The sequence below is a fragment of the Bos indicus genome, chromosome 23, assembly GCF_029378745.1.
Source record: "Bos indicus isolate NIAB-ARS_2022 breed Sahiwal x Tharparkar chromosome 23, NIAB-ARS_B.indTharparkar_mat_pri_1.0, whole genome shotgun sequence".
NCBI lineage: Eukaryota > Metazoa > Chordata > Mammalia > Artiodactyla > Bovidae > Bos > Bos indicus.
This window is the reverse complement of record NC_091782.1, coordinates 41458998-41486395: the sequence shown is the minus strand read 5'-3', so window position 1 is coordinate 41486395 and position 27398 is coordinate 41458998. Positions and strand designations below refer to the sequence as shown.

Here is a 27398-nt window from a genome sequence, read left to right as displayed (position 1 = left end):
CAACATACAGGCAGCAAACCCCAATGTTAAAACTTTTCTTTGATGGTTCTCTAGTATTTATAGGAAGCACTGTTAGGAAAATAGCATTTATCTAGGAATCATGCTAAGCACTTGCTTATCTCTAAAGTCCATGTTGAAAGGTTTCTCAAGTACCTTATAGAGTATAATCCTGGTCACATATAAACACATGATGATTAATAAAAGAAATTCCTTGAGCCTAACTCTGAGTTTCCTAAGAAGAATCTTTCCTCCTCTGTGGTGAAGTGTCCATGGATTTCCTCTGTACTTTCTTCCAATACTCCTCCCTTAAAGGACCCAGGAATAGCACAACCATCTCTTCCTGCTTCCCCCTAGAAGGAGCCCCACAGGGGACAGAGTTTGAAGAACGGGTCTTGTGGTCAGTGGCTGACTGCTGTGCAAAGCACCAGGCGGAAGAGGAGGGGAAATGGAGACCCAGCTCAAGCGGTGACAGCAGAGAGGGGGTGCAGGGCGACAGGCCGTGGAGTCTGGGGATGGAGTCAGCGCTCAAGCAGGCGGGCTGCTGGTTTTGCAAGCCTGGGAAGACACACCACACACATGCAGTTGAGAAGGAATCCCAGAACGAGTCCAAGGACACAGTTATGTCGCAGAGTGTACCTGCGGCAGGAAGGCAGGAAGACAGCCAGTGGCACAGACTAGAAGCAACTCAGTCCAGGAGGAGAGACGCAACTTTTGAACCGAGAAGGAGCAAAGACAGTAGGCACCTTAGCTCGGGCTTGTGAGCTCACAGGAGCAAAAACTCGCTACCACTGCCAGCCTGAACCCCTCCTGGGTTGGTGAGTTTTGAGTTTCGGGCCAGCCTTGGGGGACCTCCATAATAGGCAGGTCTCCATCACCTGCGTGATTCCCTGGACCCGACCTGGGGTCCGGTGACATCTCCAGCTCTGCTTTCCCTCCAGGTACCTTGCCCTCCAGCACTCACCCACCTGTCTAATTTCATAAACTTGTGCCCCATGTGCTGGGCTCCAGTGGTGAGGGGTAAGTGGTAGAGGCTTGAACGTTTCGAGCACCCACAGAAAAATGAGCTGGAGCTGTATGGTTGGAAATGAGAATCTGGAAATGTCAACGCTTCTCAAATTTTCACACACACACCATTAAATAATTTTAATAATGCACCCCAGCCTACTAAAATGAGCTAAACAAGCTGAATCGTTTAGGTATTAGGTGGTGCAGTAAGAGAGGAATGTCTGATTTAACAAAATGTGACTATTAGTGAAAACTGAAAAGTTTTGACTCTAAACTTTCATAATGAACAGACATGAACCCACCCCTAAGTACCCCTCACTTCTTAAGACTTTATCATTTAAACAAGATTAGATTAAGAGAAACAAAAAACTGCCAAACACAGGAAAAAACTTCTAAAAATGATTTATTTTTACAGTTTGAGAAAAATATTTTGTTCCATATAGAGTGGTCAATTTCATTAGTTAAAAATTTTTTTCCTCATTCTGTCGCATATAAAATTATATAAGAAGAAAAATATGAAAAGGAATGCTAGGATTTAGTACAATTTGAGGGTTTATAGTAAAAATTAATGTTTTATTATAATGTCTTAGATGGTTAGCTTTTACCTTGAACCCTGTTAAAAGTGCTGCATCTCCTCAGTGCTTCTAAACTTCATAAAGATACCATTTTTCTATTATATTTGTTACATACATTGCATTTCTTTTTTCTTTTTTAATTATATGAGTAATATCTGCTGATTGTAAAAAATTCTTACAATCTGTAAGACATACAAGTACAATATTTTATTCTCAGTCATACACTCCTTTCCAAAATATGTGCTTTTTCTAAAAAGTTATAAGCATTTTTTTAGCAAAGATCTGTGATATGATTTGTGAACAATTTTTCCTGCAAAAGTCATCCATTTTCATGCCTTAGCACAATTTTCAATTGTTCAAAAACATTTTGATATTATTTGCTTCTATTTAGGTCTCATTTACTTTTCTGTAAATAGATATAACCTTTCAATAATCTGGTCGATTCCCCAACTTTTATGTCGTTCTTCAAAAACATCAACCTTCTCTAGACATTGAATATTGCATACTGAACCTGAAACAAAAACAAAGTGGCAAGTTAAAATTTTATGACAAATACAATCAATTCTTCAAAAACATACCGTGATTTAAAAACTGTGTGTACTGAAGATTTTTCCTTTCTTTTTAATGAAAATGGGAAAATACTAAGAATACATTTTCTCAACGCTGAATGTTATTATCATTTTTAACTCCTAAGAGTTAAAATAAATATACCATCTCTCTAGAAGAATTGAGATGCCTTTAACATAAACGTACCATTTAGCTAAAAAGGCATATTACAGAGATGGGTCCCTTTTTGGGGGATTAAAATAGTCTCCAATAAAATGGACTTTTAAGTACCTCAGATATTAATAGTTTGCTAACAGCTCAAAACAGTTGACTTTACTTATAAAGTTATAGCACACATCTGTAACTTACCGAACAATTTTTTAACTTCCCCATCTGTAACGTAAAACGGTGGACCTAATTAAAAGAGAAACATGGTGAAGAGTAAGCTCTACAGATCTAATTCTAAAGAGAAACAAACCTTCAGGGCCCACTTCTCAGCTTATTCCCAATGACCTAGGGATATTCCTTCCACATACAACTCGATTATCCAAACAGGTGAGGATGGGACACGTTTTCTGCTTCTTATTTTGCACATCTTACACCAAAGACCAGCTAACGGCAGACGCGCACCTCCAGCTTACATGAGACGCTGAGTCAGCTGTGGGACTTGGGAATAGGGACGTGAGAGCGGAGTTCATGAACAAATTCCCCTGGGACTTGCTGCTTCCAGAGCATAGATTTTCGACCATGCACAGTCCCTCATTCTACACACTCTGCCCATTTTGCTGCGGGCACTTTAAAGGAAACAACTTCTGCCCCATTCTAGAAGGTATTCTGAGCCTCCACCCCAGACAGAGCCTGCTCTGTCTTCTTCCCACAGGCCCTTCCTTAGGCCTACTGCTCAGGAAGGGAATTTAACACATCATTGACTGGGGCATTTTTGCTGAAACTAACACCTGTGGCTGCCGATTCATTATGTAAGTGAATTTTGAAATGTCTCAGTCAGTAACATTTTGGTGGCAGAGTGGTAAAGAATCTGTCTGCCAGTGCAGGAGACATAAAAGACACAGGTTCCATCCCTGGGTCGGGAAGATCCCCTGGAGAAGGAAATAGAAAACTGCTCCAGTATTCTTGCCTGGTAGATCCCATGGACAGAGGAACCAGCTGGGCTATAGTCCACGGGGTCGCAAAGAGCCAGACACGACTGAGCACATACACACAACACACAAACGAAAGGTGTATTAACATCTCTCTGGTCAGTAAGTTGATAAATCACATTTGCAGGGCTGACATCTGTCTCCCTTAGTTTTTATTTCCATCCAAATGTTCCCAGACTTAATTATAGCTACTAGGTCTCGTCTTTTAATGAGTTTTCAAGAACTGACTTCTTCAAACAGAAAAAAAAACCCACTAACATTAATATGTATAAAACAAGGAACTTTTTTAAAAGCTCCATTAAAAATCAAAAAGGGAATGTTTACAAATTGAAAGTCTGTGCACTTGGTTTTCACTTCTTCCTGAAAAGCCATGACTTAAAAGGTCAAGCATTAATGTTCAAACACATTTAAATGAATCCAGAAGAAAACATCCCTTTTACACATTCAAAAAATATACAGTTATTTTTAACACATGCTATAGCTCATGGGGTCACAGAGAGTCGGACACAACTTAGTGACAGAACAAGAACATTTTTAACATGCAATAAATTATAAAATTCCAGCAATTAAAAAGCAGCAATAGAGATTTTCCTGCCCACCTCCTACCTTCCCACATGCGCTTCTCACCCCATCTTCCTATGAAGATGTATTTGTATTTGTTGGCATCAGCCCAACGCATCCCATCCCCCCATCACGGCTGACACAGACTTCATGTATATAAGCAGGATGCCTCCCATGAGATAAAGTAGGAGAAAATAATGCTATCCCCGTCATAGAAATCAGGAAACAAGGCAACCGGAAAAAGAACAAAAAGGAAACTTTACCTGCATGTTTGGTTGGATCGTAAGAAAAAACAGACAAGAGGTACCGAAACCCAGGTCTCGTTAGGGACAACATTACATCTGAGTAGCTGAAAAGAATACAAAAAGGCACGTGTTACATTTCTTTACAAAGTCAAGGCCTGTGGAAGACCAGATGCAGGGAGGGAAGCCTAGCTTTCCTTTCCTCTGTTACGAGTTTAATTCTCCGAAAAAATCACACGAAGTCGAGTCTTATTCTAAACAGCCAGAAATGGGCTCAGCAAATGATGTTACCCACCTAAGCTGGGAGATAGAGAAGACGGGAATCAAAAGGAGCTCTTGGGACTTCCCTGGAGGTCAAGTGGTTAAAACTCTGCACTTCTAAAGCAGGGGTCCTGGGATCAATTCCTGACAGGGGAACTAAGATCCAAATGCCTCGAGGAACAGACCGGAAAAAAAAAAAAAAACAAAGGAAGCCAGGCTCAGGAAGGAGCCCCTCAGACCAGAAGATGTCAAATAAAGTGGAGGAGAGGCTCCTTCCAGAGTGACTTGGACCCCGGAGGCCGGTCAGCTTTGAACAAGTATTTCCAGAAGCACTGCCAGTTCTGGGGCAGTGGTTCCCAGACCAGGCTGGTATCGAGATGACCTGGGCATCCATGGGAAGAAAAGATGCCTGGGTGTCAGTCATCCCAAGACTGAGTCAGTAGGTTTGCTGTGGGGCTGGGGATGCTGCAGTCTAACAAATATTCTGGGTGATGGGGTGGTTGCCAGGGGCTCAGATAAGAGGCACAAAACAATCCCTCTCCTCTTTTTAGCTGGACAGAAGACTCATAAACGGGCTTCCCAGGTGGCGCTATTGGTAAAAAAAAGCCATCTCCCAGTGCAGGAGACATAAGAGATGCAGGTTCGATCCCTGGGCCAGGAATATCCTCTGGAGGAGGGCATGGCAACTCACTCCAGTCTTCTTGCTTGGACAATCCCATGGACAGAGGAACTTGGTGGGCTACAGTCCACAGGCTCACAAAGAGTCAGATACAACTGAAGTGACTTAGCACGCCCGTGTGCAAGACTGATAAACAGGTCGAAATTCAAGAACATTAGAGTTCTGCAAGTATGGCATGACCCCTGAGTGCTACTGCAACTGTCCTTTGGAGCGGGTGTCCTGGGCCGCAGGCAATACCACTTCCCAGCCACGTCTGATGGGTTCAGAGTGGAGACCAGATGCTAACAGGGCCCATCAGCAGACCAACCAGGAGACAGAATGATGAATTTGACCGATCAGATGACTCCACTGGGAAACTGAGTTAGATCCAAAGGGAAGTTGGTCATAGATGGACCTAGAGATTGTCATACTGAGTGAAGAAGTCAGACAGAAAAGGATAAATATCCTATGACATCCCTTATATACAGAATCTAAAAAGAAATGATACAAATGAATTTATTTACAAAACAGAAACAGATGTGCAGTCTTAAGAGAATAAATTTACCGTTACCAGGGGCAGAGGGGAAGGATGGAGGAAGGGATAGTTAGGGAGTTTGGGATGGATGCAATGCTGTATTTAAAATGGAGAGCCAAGAAGGTCCTACAGTATAGCACAGGGAACTCTGCTCAATATTATGTGGCAGCCTGGACGGGAGGGGAGTTTGGGGAAGAACGGCTATATGTATATGTATGGCTGAGTCCCTCTGCTGTCCACCTGAAAATATCATAACAGTGTTAATGGGCTATACTCCAATATAAAATATTGTCTGTTGTCATTAGTAGATAAGTTGTGTCTGACTCTTTGCGACACCACAGACTGTAGCCCACCAGGCTCCTCTGTCCATGGAATTCTCCAGGCAAGAATACTGGAGTGGGTTGGCCATTCCCTTCTCCAGGGGATCTTCCTGACCCAGGGACTCAACCCATGTCTCCTGCATGGAAAGGTGGATTCTTTACCACTGAGTCACCAGGGAAGCCCCTAATATAAAATTAAAAGTTCAAAAGAAAAAAAAAAAAAAAGAGGAGTTAATGGTTCACTGTGGTCTTTGAACTAAACCCTGAAGTTGCTGTTCTGGGCGGTGGCTGGAGCTGAGAAGGCTAAGGGCTGTGAGTCAGATACATGTGAGCAGGAGTGTGTCAGCAGAGAAAGCTGAGTGCTGAGGCAGGAGGACAGAGGAGATGCACACAAGGAGGTGAGTGGCAGTGAGAGAGACAGACAGAGGTCAACAGGCTGCAGAGCTCTGGGTAGGGCGCTTTGGCACTTGGCATATGGGTTTCCACCAGGTCCAGTTGTGAAGCCAGCCCTGTCTGGAGCCCTGGGAGAAATCAGAGAGACTGTCTAGGGTGGAGATTAGGAGGACGGGCTCGCCAAGGTCCCCAAGCTCAAAGTCCAACCTCTCCACCTACTGGCTGTGTAAGCTTGACGAAGTCTTTATCCCTTTGTGCCTCAAGTTTCCCCATCTGTTAAATGGGGATAAGACCAGCAGTGAACGCACAGGCGGTTGTGAGGATTCAGTGAGCTCACACATAGAAAGTGCTTAGAACAGTGTGTATTCAGCACTTGTATGTGCTTGTAAGCACTTGTATTAAGCACAGTATGTGTTAAGAAGTCAGTGACTTCTTCCTTCGGCATCCATGACATCAACGCCCCTAAAACTCGAGCTGTTTGAGCTGGTCGCTCTTCCGCGCATGTCAGAGAACCAGCCCCAAGCAAACTTCTGAGCAGAAACCTTCGAGTCTTAACTTTCCGATTATCATTTTTAACAAGAAAGAACTCGCTGTCCCCAGGAAGTGATGAGTCAGATGGGTTCGGCAGGGTGTCCTGGGGCTCACCAGCATCCTTCTTCTTGGAATGCAGACTTTCTCAACTTGTTTCCAAAAATTCAGAAAAACAAGAGATCTGATTGATGTCAGACAAAAGGCCTAAGTGTCACAGCAGAAAACACAGCAGTTCTCGCCCAGATGTAATCTCAGCAGGAAGACACCCAGTACTGAGGGCAGGACTGGGATAAAGCACTAAGTACCTTAAATGTAAGATAAAGTCATGGAGCTGTCCAATGGCTCAAAATAAACAGTTATTCCGGAAACAAAGGCCAGTGTTCTCAGGAGTTCTTGGGGCTGTGACCACAGACACACTCACACACACACACAGATGGCTGAAAGGGGAGAAAAGAGAAGAAGGGCACCAGGAATACAGAGTCCAGAGGAGCCTCATGACTCTTTCTTACCATGAATTAAACAGTTCAGGGGCCATTTGGAAGGCCTTCATTTCTAGGACGGAAGAGGCAATAGTAGCTGCTGGGAAACTGTATTTCCCTGGCTTTCAGTCTAATTTGTTCTCAATTATTGACTCAACACATACTTATTAAGCTTTTACTATGCGTTAGGAGAAGGAAATGGCTGCCCACTCCAGTATTCTTGAAGCCTGGAAAATCCCACGGACGAAGGAGCCTGGTAGGCTACAGTCCATGGGATCGCAAAGAGTCGGACACGACTGAGTGACTTCACTTTCACTTACTATGCGTTAACATTTTATATCTATTTGGGGTTGGCCAAAAAGTTTGTTTGGGTTTTTTCCACAAGCAGCTTTCGGAAAAGAACAGAACTGGAAATACAGAAACGACGAGGGCCAATACCAACGTGCACTTGTTCAGTTATTTCTCCAGCATCGTGTGTTTTTAGACACAGTAGGAACTTAATGTGTATTTGTTGAACACTGGAACGAAAGTTTCCGGTAACAGGAGAACTGAAGTGATCGTTGAAGGAGGGCGTACAGGGGAGAGGCAGGAACAGTCCCGCTAAGGATGGTCCTTCAGGGAACGATGACTTTCAAGCATGTGAGGTAGGGAAGGGTCCCAGAGAGGGAAGAAGAGAGGCACAGTGTCAGAAAGAAAAGGGAAAAACACATATTAAGAGGATGTGGCACGGTCTAATTAAAAAAAGATGAGGTGTGGCAACAAGCCTAATTGGTCAAACAATTCACTTTTAAAATCTGAGACTTCATTTCACCGATGTGTAGTCCCAACCCTTTTGGCCACGTGCTACGAGTCTGCCTCCATAAAACTAAATAATTCAATATTTATGTGCTACACCCACATGAGTCTGTGAATGACATCTGGGTTGGAAAGTACACAGGAAGGATCACATTTCACTCAGTAGCCTTCTCATAGTTTAATTTTCTAATTAGACCAGGTACAGACGAATGGCCACTCAAAATACCCAGATCAAAAGCCCTAATACAGTAACGGCTAATATTTAAACTGTCATTTAGGGTCGACACTTTCTGCACGTGTCATTTCTTTCCATTCCCACAACAGCCATATGAGGGGGCCGAGGCATGGGCGTGGCTTTAACTATTTTTATTTGTTTTATTTTATCTTCTGGCTGCGCTACGAAGCATGTGGGATCTGGTTCCTACACCAGGAATCTCCTGTAGTGCAAGTGTGGAATCTTAATCCCTGGACCAGCGGGGACGTCCCTGAATCTCAATTTTGTCATGCACTTGCTTGCCACCCTGTGGACATATAACTTTTAACCTCTCTGACCTTACTTCCTCATCTGTAAAATGGGAATAATGATGGCCTAATACCTCACAGGGCGACTTTGTGGAGGAACTTGTTGATCGACATAAAGCATTTCAACAAAGTCTGGCACATGGCAATAATCCAACAAATATTATTAGCTGGTAGGGTCAGTGGCAACCCACTCCAGTGTTCTTGCCTGGAGAATCCCAGGGACAGGGGAGCCTGGTGGGCTGCCATCTATGGGGTCACACAGAGTCGGACACGACTGAAGTGACTTAGCAGCAGCAGCAGGGTCACTGGAAGTGAGGAGGGTGGTATGAGTAGGAACATTACAGTTTTACAGAGGAGTAAACTGAGGCTTAGAGGAACTGAATGTTCTGACTAGAGTAACATGGCTTAGAAGTGACAGAGCCACAAGTCTTGCGCCTGTGTCCCCACGGCCAAATCCTATACTTTTTAGACCAAGATACTGTTGGATACAGGTCTTCTAATTCCAAATACAACAAGCTATTCCAAACTAGTAAAAGTCTAGGAATCTTCTGGAAACCAGAAAAAGTATGAGATACTGAATTAAGGCTAAAAAGGGGAGAGGGGGGAAACAACATAATTAAAGAAACCAAATCACTAACCGTTTGCGATCACTTGGATTAACAGCGACTAAGGCTCCTCTGTCCCAAATCCTATCAAATTTGCCAATATTTGCTCTACCAGAAAGAAAAAGAGAAAAAAAAATTCTATAAGAAAAACCGAATCTTTAACAAGACAGGGTTCCCCATGGTATGTGCTAGAACCTCACCAGCGGTTAAGGAATTGGGATCTCACAGATGCTTTCCCTCAGAATCTCTAGGGATGTGCTGACACATGTGTACACGTGTGTGTGTGTGTGTGTGTGTGTGTGTGTAGCTGTCCATTTCCGCCTGGTTCTAGGCACTGGTGGCAGCAGCTTGGACTTGGGAGCGCAAAGGAAGCATGAGGGACAGTTTGCAACAACTCTGCTCTCAGCCCCTGGAACAGGTACAGGAACTCTCAGAAGAGATCTCCCCTCTGTCCGTCTAAGACTGAAATGCATTTCCGTTACAGACACAGGTGTGAAGTGGAAGACATTTTCTTCCCCTCCTTTTCCCTACCTTCCTAGGATCAAAATAAGAAGTTACCCAAGGACAAAGATATCACGTGTGCAGACATGTAGGCTCCAGTAAAACCAGCTGCAGAACACAGACTCAAATGAATGTTTTTCATGGATGCTACTGCAAATTGGACGGAAGTGATAAAAAGATTCTCAACCTACCTCATCACTGTCTAGCAAACACTCAGATTTTTAAAAGTGGAGAGGAAGACATCAGTCCTACCTGGGAAGATCAAAAAGGTTGCAGCAATACAATGAAATGTTCCCTGAAGAACTCTGCAATGAAAAAGTAAAAAAAAAAACAAACCATTTTATTAAGAGGTACCTGAATGGTTAGAGGAAAAAAAAAGAGAAAGAGGGGACAAAACAGAGCATAGGTAGTAAAGAATATGTAATTAAAAACATAAAGGACATAATTTCACGGCAAATCATCTTCACACATCATTTGTTAAATGTTTATTTTTTAAATTGTAAAATAAATATGGACCACATTATAAAGAATTTCGGAGAAGGCAATGGCACCCCACTCCAGTACTCTTGCCTGGAAAATCCCATGGATGGAGGAGCCTGGTAGGCTGCAGTCCATGGGGTCGCTCAGAGTCAAACTTGACTGGGCGACTTCACTTTCACTTTTCACTTTCATGCATTGGAGAAGGAAATGGCAACCCACTCCAGTGTTCCTGCCTGGAGAATCCCAGGGACGGGGGAGCCTGGTGGGCTGCTGTCTATGGGGTTGCATAGAGTTGGACACGACTGAAGTGACTTAGCAGCAGCAGCATAAAGAATTTACATAATAAAGAAAAAACCTGCCTGTCACCATCTGAACAGTGATTTTCAATCATTTCGGTGAGTTCCTCTCGATTTTTTCCCTCTCACTTCCTGCACCTTGCAACTTTCACAAATATTTTTTAACTGAAAATAATGGCACTTTAAAAAATTAAAAACCAAAAAAAAAAACCAAAACATTAAAAACCAGTATGGGATTCTTTGGGATCAACTCAAAAAAAAAAAAAAAAAGAAAAGGAAAATCAGAGATTGGTTAACCCTGAAAATCAATTAGCACTTACTCTGGAACTTGTTAAATTTTAGCAAGGTTCCCTTTAGCAGAATCTTGACATTTTAACTCCCTTAAAGACGAGCACACAGATTGCTCAGTTACCAGGCAGACATTTTAAAAGTGCAGTTCTGTTGACTCCCCAGTTTCTCTCTTTCTTTCACTGGCCGATGAGCATTTATTTCCCAAGCGTCTAGTGGACAGGATTAGCCTGGGTTCTAGAGACTGCAGTAAATGTGATATAGGCCCTGACCCGGGTAAGGACAGCCTGGTGGGGGCAGTGAGGCGTGGGAACAGAGAGCCACCACGATACAGGATGGGCTGTGCTGTTCTGGTTGTGTGCCCAGAACTGTGGGAACAGAGCAGACAGAGCGGGGACTTCACTTCACTGCCCTCGCTCGGGGAAAGGAGGAACAAAAGGTGGCCACGGATGAACCGGCTAGACGCATCTGCTGATATCACGGCGGTGGGCGGTGAGGAGCCTGGGCTTAGGAGAGGGGCAGGGTAGGAGAGGTACTAAAGGGTCTGAAAATATTGGATTTTATTCTGAAATGAGGTGCCAACAGAGGCTACGATGAGAGAAGCGCAGGTCTTTGCAGAAACACAGGGAGGTCTCTGGAAACACAGGGGGGAGGGGTCTAGAGGCCAGGAGAACAGCCCATGAATATCAATTCAGGCTGCAGATGGGACTCACTGGGGAGGTTTACTCAGACCTGGTGCCAGGCCCCACCTCTAGAGGTTATGACTTAATTAGCCTGAGCGCTGGGAATCTTAAAAGATCCACAGACAATTTCAAAGGTGCCACTGGGGCTGAGACAGAGAAGGCAATGGCACCCCACTCCAGTATTCTTGCCTGGAAAATCCCATGGTCGGAGAAGCCTGGTAGGCTGCAGTCCATGGGGTCGCTAAGAGTCAGACACGACTGAGCGACTTCACTTTCACTTTTCACTTTCACGCACTGGAGAAGAAAATGGCAACCCACTCCAGTATTCTTGCCTGGAGAATCCCAGGGACGGGGGAGCCTGGTAGGCTGCCGTCTATGGGGTCGCACAGAGTCAGCCATATGGCTTCAGCCACGACTGAAGCGACTTAGCAGCAGCAGCAGCAACTGGGGCTGAGAACCATGGCCCCCAGGAGGACTAGCCTCTGTGGACCGAGGCAACCAGGATTCTTAGATGATCTAAAAACGAACTGGGAGGAAGCTGCAAAATAAAGTACTCTCAAGCTTCCTACTGACCTGAGCGATTAATTTCAATCTTTAGAAGAGAGTACTTTGTGAGAGACTGAATACACAAACTCAGTGGCCAGACTGCACGTACCAACAACTCATGTCTGATAAGAGAACTTGGATCCATAGCCTCTGGAGCAAGCAGCCTGAGAAGTCAAACCGCAACCCTGCAGGGTGGTGGTCAGTTGACCGCCATCCTCCCTGATTTATAACACCACCCCTCCTCCCCGTCTCTTCCAACTCAAACATGCTTCCCAAAGCAATCACTGGGGTGCTGCTCCGAGTTAGCCGATAGCACCTGAAGCCTTCACATCTTTCACCAGGAAGCTTTCCCACCCCACTGCCAGGCTTTGAGCCTCTGCCAAATGCAATTGGCTGACTCCCTCTGAACAAACAGTCTCTACTTGTTCTCATTTGGGTAGATTCTGCTTATTTCCCCATTATTATTCCAAGCTAGTGCAGCAGTTTCACTGGATCATTCTGGTCACAGGCAGAAGACAACTCTCAAATCTATCATTTCCAGCCCAGACACTGCCCCATGCTTTGGAGACAGTTGCCAGTACCCCCTTATCATACCACACATCTTTGCAACTAATCATCTCCAGAACAACGCTCATTTTCTCTGCTCTTCAACTTGTTTCTCCTGTTTCGCCATCCAACCAGTCATCTGAGCTGGAAATGTAACCTCATCACCCTCTGGATTCCCATTCAGTTAATCACCAAGGCCTTCCCAGTGTGACACCCTAAACATGGCTTTAAGCCATCTGTTCCTCTAAGCACCCCATCGCTCTCCCAGTGCAGCCCTTCAAGTTCTTTCCCGGACCACTGCTCACAACCTCCTATCTGGTGTCTCTGCCAGGGGGCTACCGCCCTTCAAACTCACTTCCCTTGAGGCTACAAGGGTGAAAGTGAAAGTGAAGTCGCTCAGTCGAGTCCGACTCTTTGCAACCCCAGGGACTGTAGCCTACCAGGCTCCTCTGTCCATGGGGTTTTCCTGGCAGATACTAGAGTGGGTTGCCATTTCCTTCTCCAGGGGATCTTCCCCACCCAGGGATTGAACCCGGGTCTCCAGCATTGCAGGCAGATGCTTTACCATCTGAGCCACCGTGGCTGGTTGCAAAAGAAAGCCTGGCTGTCACGTTCCCACTTAAAACCCTGTGGTGCAGAATGAGGTACCAGCCTCACAGGGCACCTGAGCTGGCTGACCTGATGCCCTGCCTGTCCCAGCCCTAACTGTCACCACACTTCAGGAAGCTCCCCTTAGGCTGGGTTAGGAAACTTCCCTCTCGGTTTGCTTAATACCCCAAGTCGTTTGACTGAGCTCCCTGTATGACAAATAGTCTCCTATGCTTCTCTTTTCTCCTAAGCTAAGCGGTTCTTTAGGGCAGGGACAGTGTTTTCATCTCTTCCGTGTCTTACGCAGGGTGTGGCACTTGACAGATTCTCAGAAACATTTGTTGATAAATTAAAAAGCCAACAAACCCAAACCAAAAATATGACAAATAAGCTTTGATCTTGGCTTTTCATGTCTATTTGTTCACATCTAGCTATGGTCTATCTTTTTATGTTCCTTATGCTATATAAAGTCCTGGTGAATCTGAAGATTAAGAGGGGTCATCTGATGTGTATAGTGTCTTCACTTACTCATGCTGAGAAAAACCTTTTTTGTGGGGTATGGAAATAATATTTGCCAAAACCAAACACACCTTGAATATTTTGGCTCCAGGAATTTCCATAATTGGTTCTTCTGAGTAAGAAAGATTCTGCTCCGTAAAAAAGTCCCGTATCCCAAGTTCGCTGATTTCCACGCCTACTACACTGTGTCCTCGGTCTGCAAACCTGCATCAAATCATATAATTACAAAGTTTTCTTTCGAGTACAACACTAAATAAAAGCATATATTTTCCTTAATTTTAAGAGATTTGTATGAATTCAGACTCACAGGGTTTCACAGAACATGCAGATCCACAGTAAGCAGATTTATATATTCTCTATATATTCTATATAACATAATCTATATATTCTCAAACTCTATGCTATGTGGAGTTCTGAGAAAAGGGTTTATAGGACCTTGGGGAAATTTTAAAAGCTTGGAAAATTATACCTTAAAATGTTGATTTACTAAAAATGGACCGGATTGGAAGAGTTTTTGATTTAACAGCATCCTATGAATTTGATATGCTTTTCAATCTCTAGAAATCAGCTCTGTCCATTAAAACTTTCAGTGATGAGAGAAGAATCTCTACCTGTGTTGTTCAATCCAGCAGCCACTAACCACATAGCCTAGGGCCCTTGAGACGTGGCTTGTGTGATTGAGTTTAAATAGCCACATGGGGCTGATAAGATATAGTACTGGAGTACACAGGGCTAGAACATTAGCATCCGTTTCTATAACAATGTTAAAATTTCCACTTATCTGCACTAAACCCTATCCAGAAATTTGTTTCATGACCATATGCAAATAGCTAGGATTTTCCTGATTAGCTTTATGGTTACAGAATTCAGTCTTGGGATCTTAGACTTCAGGGAGAACAGCACTCGTGACACAAATACCCAGGTACAGTATTGATTTTTATGCCACATTAAATAAACACATAAGTCATTTATGCTATAATGCAACACATGCCTTCTTAAAAACCACTGCACCATGCAAAATCATGCAATAAAATCATGAAGTTTATGGGGATGGGAGTTGGGATACACATTAAAAAAACTTTACTGTTCCAATGGAATATTATTCAGTCATAAATAATTGAACTCTTGCCATTTATGACAACATGGATGGGCTCTGAGGGTATTACGCTAAGTGAAATGAATCAGTGAAAAACAGCATATAATCTCGCTTACATGTGGAATCTAACAAAAACAAAAACAAGCTTATAGATACAGAGGCCAGACTGGTAGGTGCCAGAGCCTGGGGGTGAGCGATGGGTGAAATGGGTGAAGGAAGTCAAAAAGTACAAATTTTTACATGTGGAAAAAATGAAGCATAGCCTACAGTGGACTCACACAGACTGCATTATACTGTAATCCATTGCCCTAAGAAAACCCAAAATCTAAGAAAATGTCCTAAACACTATGTTAATGTCTTTGAGTTTCAGCTAATAGTTTATCTATTCACACTGGATATCTGTATAGACCTTTAATACACAAATTTATTATATAAGTGAAGAATCCTCTAACATAACAACTTTTATACAATAATAGTCATGTCCAACTCTCTGCAGCCCCATGGACTGTAGCCCATCAGGCTCCTCTGTCCATGGAACATTCCAGGTAACCTGGAGCAGGTTGCCATTTCTTACTCCAGGGTTTCTTCCCCATCCAGGGATTGAACCCTCCTCTTTTATGTCTCTTGCATTGGCAGGCAGATTCTTTACCACTGAGCCACCTAGAAAGCCACCTACAATTACAGTAGCTTAGTTCTGGCATTCTTATTATAAATGACTTTAGACCCTAAAGTCTAAAGGAACCTTCAGCAATCACATTTAATCGGCTGTTTCCTTATACCGTTTTCTAATCTTGCGTCAAAGCTTCTGCTAGAACCAGGTTGTTAACACTTATGACAATAAAACAATCTGTTCATAGAGTTAACGTTTTTCTTGCAGGTAGTTTCCAAAGAAATTCTCTTGTCTGATTCAGTGAGTCAGTTAGGATGTAATGTTCTCAATTTTGTGGCCACCTAGACGGAGGAGCCTGGTAGGCTGTGGTCCATGGGGTTGATAAGAGTCGGACATGACTGAGCGTCTTCACTTTCACTTTCATGCACTGGAGAAGGAAATGGCAACCCACTCCAGTGTTCTTGCCTGGAGAATCCCAGGGACGGGGGAGCCTGGTGGGCTGCCGTCTCTGGGGTTGCGCAGAGTTGGACACGACTGAAGTGACTTAGCAGCAGCAGCAGCAGACTCTTTAAGGTACAGCAGCCACTTGCAAAAGCTCTCAGCTACAAGTTGCGGGAGCGGTGGCAGGCTGCAAAAATGTCACTGTCCCCACTCAAAAATCCACTCCCAATGCATACACATTCTGTGGTTTGGCCACCTATATTTACATAGGGAACAGAGCATTTTTAAGTTACTGTATTTTTCCACTTACTAATCATTTTCATATATTTTATTTTTCTTTCCTGCTTGATGATCAAAGTTCTCAGTGTTCATGCTTATAAATAAATAGTACATCTTGGCACATAGATAGGATCTGTACATCAATCATTACAACAAATTCTGTATAGGAAACAATTGTCAGGGTAACCCATACTGAGGGTGGCTTGTTAGTTAAAGTGAATTCTTTTCACAGAGAATTACTCACAAGAAACACTTTCTTTATCACTGGTTTTATTAGCAATGATTCATGAAAACAAAAACTCCTACGTGCTGGTTGAGGGAGGGGAGGGTTGAGCTGAACTGTGGACTATATACATTCTTGCCAAAAAGCTGTAATTCATTTTTCTGTCCACCTCTATTTAAAATACATAAAATTAACTTAGCCACATTCCTAAAACACCTACAAAAACTAAACCGTGCACAAAGGTGAAGGAGAATTAAGATGGAAAACTGGTTCCATCTTCCCCTCTCCCATCTCAATGGTTCTAAACTAATTCTTTTTCTTAACTCAACAAGGAAAAAGACAAGTTCACCCCTCTGTTTAGGCAGTGTCCTAACTGTTTGAGAATATTGCCTCTATGAACCCATCAATAATAGTCTACTAAATATAGAATCCCTGTACATTTCCTGAGAAAGGAACTTTTAAAACTTATATCCTATTAAATATTCACCCACAGTATTTATCATCAAGACAAGAGAGTATGTTCATGCTTATTTGCTCATACCATTTCATCTCAACTGCTTTTCCACAAAGGGGAAAAAATACCCGCAGTGCTTTCTCGCCTTTAAGAAAGGTATCCAAATACTTCTTTAATAGCCTGGGAAGAAAAAAAAAAATTGTTTTAATTAGCCCAAGGCACAGAGGAAAGGACTACAATCATATAATGCTAAGTACCTTTCATGCATTATCTCACATAATATTTCCCAACAACTTTTACTCAGTAGAGAACCTTGGTTATTAAAATCGCCAGTTTACATATGAAGAAACAGGAAGATTAAGCAGCTTGCTCAGTCATGTAGCTAGTGAGGGGTTAACCTGACCCAAACCTGGGATTTTCCTGGTTAGTAATTAAAATCAAAATTTTATTTTTCGTTAGTTGATATGTTTTAAAAATGTATACCTATGTGATAGAGAAGGAATGGCAACCTACTCCAGGATTCTCACCTGGAGAATCCCATGGACAGAGGAGCCTGGCTACATGGGCTACATAATCCATGGGGTCGGAAGAGTCAGACCACCCACCACCACCTGTGTGTATGTTCTAAGGCCAGCCACACAACAGAGAGAACTCATACAACGGCTCTGGAATGATATCCCAACTAGTACTCAGTGTGCAAATGTAATAATAACAACAATGTTCCCTGGGCAGTCAGGGTGGCTGCCTGGACGAAGGAACATCTGTCATGACCACTTTACTTGGCAATGGGCCATCATTTATTGCTGCTGCTTCAAAGCTGACTTCTACTACCATTACATTGCTCAGCATGTAGCTCACATTAATTTCTCTCAACTTCTCTTCTTCCACCATGTAGACAGTACTTTAACATTTGAACATATGCTATTGGAAAGCAAAGTCATAACACCACTACTCTTCAGTATAAAGAGATAGTAGCATTAACATAGCTTGAGCATCTGGGTATGTATAAACACACGTGACCAATGAATAGGTGTTACAGGGGATTAAAGTAAGACATATTCCAAAAATTGAAGATGCCATCAACTGTAGGTTGCACCAGGATTTATACTCCACGGGAAGAAATATCACTGCCAATTAAACCATGACATGCCACAGATGCATTCTGACTTCAAAGATGCTCAAATGTGAAAAACTAAACCTGTGTATCTTAAAAATCAGTCAAATAATGTGTACCTATATTATTATTTCTATTTCCAAAGTCAGTTTTTGATGGGGCATTTCTGTTATAGACCAACATTTAATATAAACATAAACACTTCTTACTGATGTCCTTGTTCTTGATGAAATCCAGTTTTGTGGTTCACCCACTTTTCTTGCCATTCTTCCAGAGTCAGCACTCGGTCTTTCTGAGCCTCAGTGTTTGGGTACTCTTCACTGTCAAGTAAGGCTCTTGAATCACCCATGGTTTTGTAGATGGCTCTGGCTCACAAACAAATGTCCCCAGTGCCTAAAAATGAAAAATGTCTGTAATGCTGTCATATAAGGGCATTTCAATTCTATGATAAATGAAATAAAACCCTAATACTTCCAGCAGTGTACTTTTAAAAAGTATTTCAATATTCAAGGAAAAGCCACACAAAAGTTACTTTTCAGTGAGTCTGATGTTAACTGCATACCTCATAATCCATATTAGGAAGGATCTTTAAATAAACTGAATTACATCTTAGAGTAAAAGAGTTTAACTTTTTAAAAGAGAGAGGATAAAAAAATAAACAGGCAGTATAACTTTTGTTAGCTGAGAATTTTTTCTAACATCTCATTCTTTTGCATTGGCAGGCGGATTCTTTACCACTGAGCCACTAGGGAAGTCCCTTTAACATCTCGTTCTTTAATTTTGAAAACTTCTTTTAATGTTCACTTACTGTTTTTAACCAATGTTATGTTGTACACAATTCAGAGTTCAACAGAGTTATGGAAGCAGGTCCCCATTTCTAACGAGAGGCAACCATCTTTAATTCTTTTAGCTGAATCTTGACATATAACTCAAAATATGGCTCAAATACCATGCGTATTTTGTATCTTAATTTTTCACTTCTAGGAAGCATCTAGAAAATATCAGCATTTAGCCCTCTTTCAACTTGTCAACACACACAGACACACATACCACCTTCTCATTTTTCCTATTGCATCCGTGCACTTATAGCATATTTGTGATTAAATATTTCAAGTACACATTACAATGACTAGGTGAATACTATTCTCAGCTAAGCCATGTAGAATTCTATGATTACTTTTCCTTTTCTGTACAACTTTTTTATTCTATAGTTAATAACTGTCTGGCTTTTTCATTTATAAAATTTCTATGTATTTATTACTAATTCAGCACTAAGTTCTCCCAATCTCTTATTAGTACACTCCCAGTCTCTTCAGTTATCAGATATCCTATCAACGTCATCTTAGAGAAGAGCCTTCTAACGTGGATGCTCTCTTCTCGTGGTACACAGCCGGCCTTCTGGGGTCCTTCCCGACCATCATCCTGAAGCTTTCTTTTTTATCTTGTGCTGGATCCCCTGTTTCCTTAATTGGCTATCCCCCTCTTTTTTTTTTGTTATCACCCTTATATTGGTAAAGTATAACCTTCAGCAGCTTTCTGAGAAAGGGTGTATGGGAGAAAAGGGTTTCTTCTGCAACTTTACATGTATAAAGTATCTTCATACTATTCCCTACCCACTGGCAACCCACTCCAATATTCTTGCCTAGAAAATCCCATGGACAGAGGGGCGTGGAGGACTATAATCCATGGGGTTGCCAAGAGTCGGACGTGACTGAGCCACTGAGCATTCCCCATCCTTGATGTATAGTTTTGCTGGGTAAGAATTCTCAGGTGGAAAACATTTTCACTCACAATTCTGAAGAAATCATTCCCTTATCATCTAGCTTGCAGAGTTAATGCTTAAATTCAAAGACATTCGGATTCCGATGGTTTTTCTACGTGGCCAATATTTTTCTCTCTCTCAAAGCTTTGCTTTGTCCCTTAGTTTGTGCAATTTCATAATTCTATGCTTTACTCTGGGTCCACTTTCATCTGTTTGGTGTAGTTCTTTTAATCTGGAAGCTCATATTCTTCAATTCTGGAAGAAGTCTTGAATTATTCAGATGATTTTGATCCCCTCCCCTCTTTTTTTCTATTTCTCTTTCTCAGACCCCTTTTATGTGGTTGTAGAACTTCCCAAATGGCTTAAGTGGTAAAGAATCTGCCTACAGTACAGCAAACACAGGTTCAATCCCTGAATTGGGAAGATTCCCTGGAGAAGGAAATAATGACAGTACATTCTAGTATTCTTGCCTGGGAAATTCCATGGACAGAGGAGCCTGGCGGGCTACAATCCATGAGTTCCCAAGAGAGTAAGACACCACTGAGCGACTAAACAACAATAACAATAGAATCTCCTGACCCAATACTGTAAATCGCTCATATTTTTTTTATTTTCTAGCTCTTCACTGTTTTGCCCTATTTTTTGAGAAATCACCTTATTTTTATCTATTTAGTTCTTCTTTCCTGCTTTCAAGTCTTTACTTCTTAAGAGCTCCTTTTTGTTTCTGATGCTCTCTTTTCATTTTATTTTTATGTACAGAATGGTTATAATATTTTCTTTTATTTACCTGCATGGTTTGTTACTGAGTCACTTTTTCTGTTGGTTTTGTCTTCTGTCTTCCAAACTAGTGACTGTCCTTAAATGCCTAGCAATTGTTTAGTCACTCAGTCATGTCTGATTTTGTGACCCTATGGACTGTAGCCTACCAGGCTTCTCTGTCCATTTAATTTTCCAGACAAGAATACTGGAGTGGGTTGCCATTTCCTTCTCCAGGGGATCTTCTTGACCCAGGGATTGAGCTTGCATCTCCAGCTTGGCAGGTGGATTCTTTACCACTGAGCCGCCAGGAAAGCCCCCTTACCTACTCACATTTAAGAGTAAATACCAAAAAGCTGATTATAAGGTTAAGTTTGTGGATGGAGCTTACTGACTCTAAGCTTTAGTGTAGAATGATATGAGCAGATACCATTTGGAAACTTAGATGTCATGATCTTTATTTATTTATTTGGATTCAAGACTTTCCAAAAATGGACCTTCTAATTCCTGTTGAAAGCTTGAGTCCTTGGGACCATGATTCTATACTCACATGCAGCTGCTGCTAAGTCACTTCAGTTGTGTTCGACTCTGTGCGACCCCATAGACGGCAGCCCACCAGGCTCCCCCGTCCCTGGGATTCTCCAGGCAGGAACAGGGGAGTGGGTTGCCATTTCCTTCTCCAACGCATGAAAGTGAAAAGTTCAAGTCAAGTCCCTCAGCCGTGTCCGACTCTTCGCAACCCCATGGACTGCAGCCTACCAGGCTCCTCTGCCCATGAGAAAAGGATAAAAGCAGAAGGAGGTGCCAGCATTCATTCACTTGTGTTGAGTTAATTTCTGTATGGATGGGAGTATGGCACTCCCATCCCCAGCTGTGAACTGTATCTTCCCAGTCCAAAGACTGTACCCTCTCCAGGGAATAAACCTGCAAACGTCTGGTGATGCCGTGAGGAGCAGGAGGTTGAGGAAGGGATCAGGAACTTAGCTTTTCAGGAATCAGAATTTCAAACAATTGCCTTAATTTAGACTAGACCCTTCCATTTCCCAGAGATACCTGGTGCCGATAGCTTGTGAGCACGGGGGAATTCTATACTCCAAGTAGGATTGCTCACTGGCTTCCCCATTGCTGGTTTAGAATTTAGCTTTCTTCAGTCTGCGAAATCCTTCACTACTTGTCCATCTGCTTTCTTGATTTAGAAATTTTATTCTCTTCTGTCCTTCCTTTATGCCTTTAAAAATCCTGTTGTTTTGGTGGAGTTTCAGGAAGGAATAAAAGCAGACGCATGGATTCAGTATCCCACTTCTATCCCACAAGTCTGCATTTTCAAATAATTTTCTCAAACCTTTTTTTTTTTTTGAATGGAAAATGCATACAAAAGTGTTGACCTAAAGAAAAACACACAACCTAAGAGTTATGAATGTCAATTTTATTTGGGGACCTCACTGAGGACAATAGCCTGGGAGAGAACCTTTCAGGGGCACAGCCTTTCAGAGCACAGCTCCGGGAAAATGCTCCAAATATGTATGTTCTGCATACATAAGATGTTTTTTGTTTTTTTTTTTTAACTAGGAAAAATATGTAGCCTAGTGTGCGTATGCATGCTAAGTCACTTCAGTCGTGCCTGACTCTTTTCGACCCTATGGACAGTAACCCGCCAGGCTCCTCTATCCATGGGGATTCTCCAGAATACTGGAGAGGGTTGCCATGCCCTCCTTCAGGGGATCTTCCCCACCGAGATTGAACCTGCGTCTCCTGTGGCTCCTGCATTGCAGGCAGATTCTTTACCGCTGAGTTACTGAGGAAGCCCATAGTCTAGCATACATCTTGGTAAAAGATTACTGCTAATCACAAAGAACAGATACTTTAAGTTGATTTTAGTGATTTCTGTGTACAAAAAGTTGCAGAAATCTGGGACCGCTGTAATTCTCTCTGAAGCATGCTATTTAGGGGCCATTGATCCAAAACACATAATGCCTCACTCTTATTTTCCTTCCTGAAGTTCTGAAACACTTGGGGAATATCACTCTCTGCAGGGGGTTGCAATTTAACCCTTAGTATAACTGGATGATGAGCAATACTCTTTGTTCCTTTTTTTTTTTCCTCTACAAAGAGAACTAAGGAAAAAAGACATGTGACCATAACTGCAAATCTACCTGAAGGTATGTGGAAAATGTCTGTCTTTTCAATATGAAATTTGTTACATAAGGACAATATAACACAATAGTTCTAACATATCCTTTGAATCATTAGTGAAACTAATTTGGTTTGGATTACACTAGCAGGCTAATCTTAGTGGAGTTAATGATTCATCTATGAGAACAGCAAACATCACGGAAAAGAAGTTCTTCAAGAAAAAGTTCCCTTTATGACAAATTGGGCTTCAGTGTGCTTAGGATTTAATGGAGAAGGCACCTCCCTTGGAATTAAGAACACAAATCACTTTCCAGCAAACAGTTGTTAACAAATGGCTTTTGAAAGGCCCTGACATGTCAGGAGGTGATTCTTGAATCTTCTGAGAGGTGGGAGGAGTATCTGACTATATTGTGTACAGAAAAGCGAATTGTAGTTTTCCCATTTCCATTTTCAGCCACAAATTTTGACACCTGAACTTGAGCCTGATTAAAACAGTTCTCTACTTAAAAGGGAAGCATTATTTTATCATGGAACAAGGGCAGCCTATTGGGCTTCCCATCTAGCTCAGTCGGTAAAGAATCGGACTGACATAAGCAATATTCTCTTTGAATGTGCCTGCAATGCAGGAGACCAGGGTTCGATCCCTGGGTCGGGAAGATTCCCCAGAGAAGGAAATGGCAACCCACTTTCCTCTTCTTGCCTGGAGAATCCCATGGACAGAGGAGCCTGGCAGGCTCCAGTCTACGGGGTCGCAGGAGTCACGACTGAACAAAGCACAAGCGCAGCCTGGAATAGTTCAGCTCCAAAACGACTGAGTGGCTAACAGCAACAACCTCTCCTCCCAGCAGGCACCAATGGTAAAGAGCCTGCCTGCCAGTGCAGGAGACATAAGAGACCTGGGTTCAATCCCTGGGTCAGGAGGATCCCCTGGAGAAGGAAATGGTGATCCACTCCAGTATTCTTGCCTGGAGAATCCCATGGACAGAGCAGCCTGATGAGCTACAGTCCATGGGGTTGCAAAGAGTTAGATATGACTGAAGCAACTTAACACAAATACCCCTCTCACACAGACTCGGTATCATGAATATAATTTAGTAATTTCTTAGCTGCTCTCATAGCTTCTCAACATGTACTTAACTTGTCCACGTCCCTTTCTGGAGAAAGAAAAAATTTCCTTCTATAACAAGATAAAACTACAAAATTATAAGAATCAGGACAGGCTAATTTCACAATCATATCTTACCCATACACAGAAATAGCAGATGTGCACAAATCTCCATGGGTGTTCTCCCAAATCTGGTTTCCTCCTCACCTTTTCAATAAAACCACGTTTCTGCTTTAAATTTATTTTAAAATTTTAGCAAATTGAAAATTTAGTAAATTGAAGTTAAATTTTCCTAAATTAACATTAGTAAAATTCAGTAAATTTACTTTAAAATTTTGGCAAATTGTAGAATTTAGAAAACTGAAGTAAATTTAAAATTGAAGATTTTAAACTCAAGTGCACAAATTTTAAGAGTGTGGCTCAGTGATTTCGTTTTACATATGCACACACCTATGCATTTACCATGGAGCAAGACACAGGATGTTTACAACACCCCATTTCTCCCACTTCCCCGCCCCCACGCACCATTCATTATTCTGGCAAGTATTTCTCTTTTCTTAAAATCAACCATACCCGACAGTGATTTGGCGGTCACTTTAATCAGGGACTCAGAAAGGTCATTTATTACCCATTCCCACTAGGCTCCCTGAGTCCATTTCAGGGCGTGGATTGCCGGGCTGTGCGCGCACGGTGGGGTGCCCCGTTCCCGATTCCGATCACACACTCACACTCGCAAACGGCCCGTTGGTCACCGTACCTTCCTCCGCGCCCGGCGGCCCCTACCTCGTGCGCTGTCCGCCCGCCGACCGCTGACTCTGACGCTGCCCAGGGGCCGTAAGGGCTGAAGACTCGCACCCCCGGCTCAGCCCCGCCCCGGGCCCTCCCCTCCCGCGGCGCACAGACCCCGCCCCCCTCCCCAGGCGCCCTGGCTTTGCGCAGCGGCGGAAATGGCCAGGGCGGGGCGAGCCGCGCGGCAGAGGCGAAGGCGGGGACCCGACTCCTCCCCGGTCCTGCCGGCTCCTCCCACCACGGGTCACGTCGTGACAGGGGCGGAAGCGGCGGCGGCGGCGGCGGCGGCGGCCGAGTTGAGGCTGCGGCTCGCGGCGCGGATCCTGCCGTCCTGTGCGCGAGGTGCGCGGCTCCGGAGAGGCGCCCGCAGCCCGGGGCGGCGCGCTCGGTCTCGCCTGCGCTCCGAGGTTGGGGGGCGGGGGGGACGCGCGGCTCCGGGGGCGGGCGTGGGGGCGGCGGCGGATTTCTGGTGACAGCTCTGCACAAAGCAGCCTGGCCGGGGTGCAAGCTCTCCTGCCCCTGAGCCGCGCTCCTCGCCCGGGTGCGAGGTGGACTGGTCCCTTGGGGCTCTACCTCCGTCCCGGGGTTGGAAAGGGGCGAGGGGTGCGGGGGAGGGTCCCAGCCCGAGGAATGGGCGGGAGGGGTGGATTCCTGGCCTGGGGTGTTGGAGCGACCGGCTTCCCGGATTCCTCGCGGTGTTGCTGGTTAATCCACCTCCCCACAATGTTTGCTTTCTGTACAGGGGTGCCGTCTCCCCGCGCCTCCTTGCACGCCTCCAGCGCAAAGGTGAGCCTGGGGAGGCTGCGGCTTCTCCGACTTCGGAGGAGTCGAGAGAGCTTTTCGGAAAGCGAGGCGGCTGCCGCTGGCACAGGGAGCCTTTGGGGGCTCCCTCCTGGGGGCTGACAGAGCCCTGTCACCGGGGAAATGCTGCTGCGAGGAAGGGGGCACCCACCGTCCGGGGGCTGGAACTCTGTCGCTTGCCTCCCAGCTTTGAGAGCGTGGCGGCGAGAAGCCGGTACGGCCTCGCAGGTGCTGTTAGCTGGACTGCAGAGCAGGGACCACGCGTTAAGACGCGATCGGCATTGCCAGGTTGCTGGGGTGATTCCTCCGGGACCCGGGACCCCGAGGGGGCGGCCCGATTTCGGTAGCTGTTAGTCAACAGCCCAGCAGCTGGCAGGTGAAAGAGGAAGGAAGAGACAGGCCCAGCTGTAGCGAAATGGGGGTTCTGTGACCTGGAACCTAGCCAGATGGAGGCCAGGCCTTCCCTCCGGAGAGCGTGCAAGCGTTTGGAGGATCGGTCACTCCACTTGTGCACACACAGCTCAAGGCTTTTACACTTTGATTGGTTGGTGGTTTTTGTTTTTTTTTTTTAAACCGACTTTAGTGGAAGAAAGGTGAGTGGGAGGGAAGGTTTTCTTCAGGACGTATGGGAGAAAATGACCATCAATAATTAATTATCCTCCGTGCAGAGAAAGCCGTCAACAAAGCATTCGGGCAATTGCACTGGATCCATATGTCTGAAAGTTGATTCTTGTGGATGCAGTTTTAAGTGGCCCGAAGGGGAATTTTTGCCCCTGTTGTCTCTGGAGAAGTTTCTAGTAGTTTGTCCAGTTTGGAGAAATTATGTTAATGCCGCTATACATTTTTATTTCAACCTGGAGTTCTTTAATTCATATTTTTATGGATTCTGTGTGGGTTTTTTTTTTTCTTCAGTTTTTTGAATAAGTTACTTCTGAAAAAATCTTGGAACTTACTAAACGAGAAATCTAGACATTGATATATTCACACATATTTAGGTACCCCCCACAACCATTTTTTCCTTTCTTTTGTCATATTAAGAAAAAACCAAAGCTACGAATTTAAAATTAGGAAGAACTATGCTTATAAGGTCATACTGAACCTGAAACAAATTGATTATATTTAAAGTTAGGTGTGTTTATTAATTTGAAGAACCAGGTGGGAAAGCACTTCCAGTATACTAATTTGTTTTACGAACACTTGGTCAGTATTTCTAAGATTATATTTAAAAGCATAAGTAACTGTAGTCCTTCCAATTTAAAATTTTTTCCTCCATTTGAGGCCCCAAGAACCCAGCAACAGTGAAAACAAAGAAATTACAGTGTCAAAAAAGAATGAAGGTACATAACTGTTAATTGTATAATTAAAGGTGAAAATGAACTACTCTGAAAATCTTCAATCATACTTATCCCAGACCACACAGATTTCTTAACGGCTTTCATAGCTAATGTTTTCATTTCCTCTTAACCATTTCTTGGATTACATCATTCTTTTGCAATCAAAAATATGTTTTTCAGTATACAGTTGAGTTAAAATGTTTGATGAAATTTCCAGAAATTATGCTTTCTTTTGAGAGTGCTTGCATTCCCAGGTAACATGGCCAAATGTTGCTTAAACTGCTTTTATTTGCATTTCTAAACTGCACATTAGGCTCAAATATTTTTGCTGCAATACTTAACATATACAGTGTACATGTTTACATATGCTTTATTCGTGGTTCATTTTATGAATAATGTAGGTTATAAGTTTTATGTAAAGAGATTGTAAATTATTTTGAAAATGTGAGCCAAAAGCCCTTCTTAGGGTATAAGAATTAAGGTAGACAGTAGTACTTTTTAAAACCACCTAGTGCTTTATCCCTGAGAAGGCAATGGCACCCACTCCAGTACTCTTGCCTGGAAAATCCAATGGGCAGAGGAGCCTGGTAGGCTGCAGTCCTTGGAGTCGCTAAGAGTCGGACACAACTGAGCGACTTCACTTTCACTTTTCACTTTTCACTTTCACGCATTAGAGAAGGAAATGGCAACCCACTCCAGTGTTCTTGCCTGGAGAATCCCAGGGACGGGGGAGCCTGGTGCTCTGCCGTCTATGGGGTCGCACAGAGTCGGACACGACTGAAGCGACTTAGTAGCAGCAGCAGCAGCAGTGCTTTATCCAGCTACATAATGAGTCCTGTAGGACTAATGGCAATTTTTTAAATGGCTAA

The 27398-nt window shown here is 43.5% G+C and overlaps 2 protein-coding genes across 11 annotated transcripts in view; one reads left to right on the top strand and one right to left on the bottom strand.

Annotated features, from left to right (window-relative positions):
* Nucleotides 1–1390: 1390 nt before the first annotated feature.
* TPMT (thiopurine S-methyltransferase) lies at nt 1391–25557 on the bottom strand. 4 transcript variants are annotated; one of them, XM_070778344.1, is made up of 9 exons: nt 25347–25557; nt 18059–18242; nt 16823–16915; nt 13704–13836; nt 9939–9991; nt 9219–9293; nt 4108–4193; nt 2496–2540; nt 1391–2091 (listed from the first exon to the last, which is right to left on the bottom strand). In XM_070778344.1, exons 2-9 carry the CDS (start codon nt 18196–18198, stop codon nt 1979–1981), a joined length of 738 nt encoding a protein of 245 aa, XP_070634445.1. In that variant the 5' UTR covers nt 18199–18242; nt 25347–25557; the 3' UTR covers nt 1391–1978. The 4 variants fall into 4 exon arrangements, with proteins under 4 accessions (XP_070634445.1, XP_019841201.2, XP_019841203.2 ...); XM_019985642.2 differs by lacking the exon at nt 25347–25557 and adding an exon at nt 24363–24514; XM_019985644.2 differs by lacking the exon at nt 25347–25557 and adding an exon at nt 24389–24490.
* The window catches only part of KDM1B (lysine demethylase 1B), a 43665-nt gene continuing 40891 nt past the window's right edge, over nt 24625–27398 (top strand). For 2 of the 7 annotated variants that reach the window (XM_070778338.1, XM_070778336.1), the window contains exons 1-2: nt 24670–24801; nt 25137–25180. The gene's annotated coding sequence lies outside the window, so the exon portion shown is untranslated. The other 5 variants (XM_019985636.2, XM_019985634.2, XM_019985637.2 and 2 more) reach the window with 5 other exon arrangements.

Bases quoted from the DNA above. Each gene is read 5' to 3' on its own strand.
- TPMT (XM_070778344.1), bottom strand. From the start codon at position 18,198: ATGGGTGATTCAAGAGCCTTACTTGACAGTGAAGAGTACCCAAACACT. The intron at 2,541-4,107 runs GTAAAGTTTCCT...TCTTTTAATTAG, and splicing joins CGATCCAACCAAACATGCAG to GTCCACCGTTTTACGTTACA. The intron at 2,092-2,495 runs GTAAGTTACAGA...TTTTTGTTTCAG, and splicing joins GGAAGTTAAAAAATTGTTCG to GTTCAGTATGCAATATTCAA.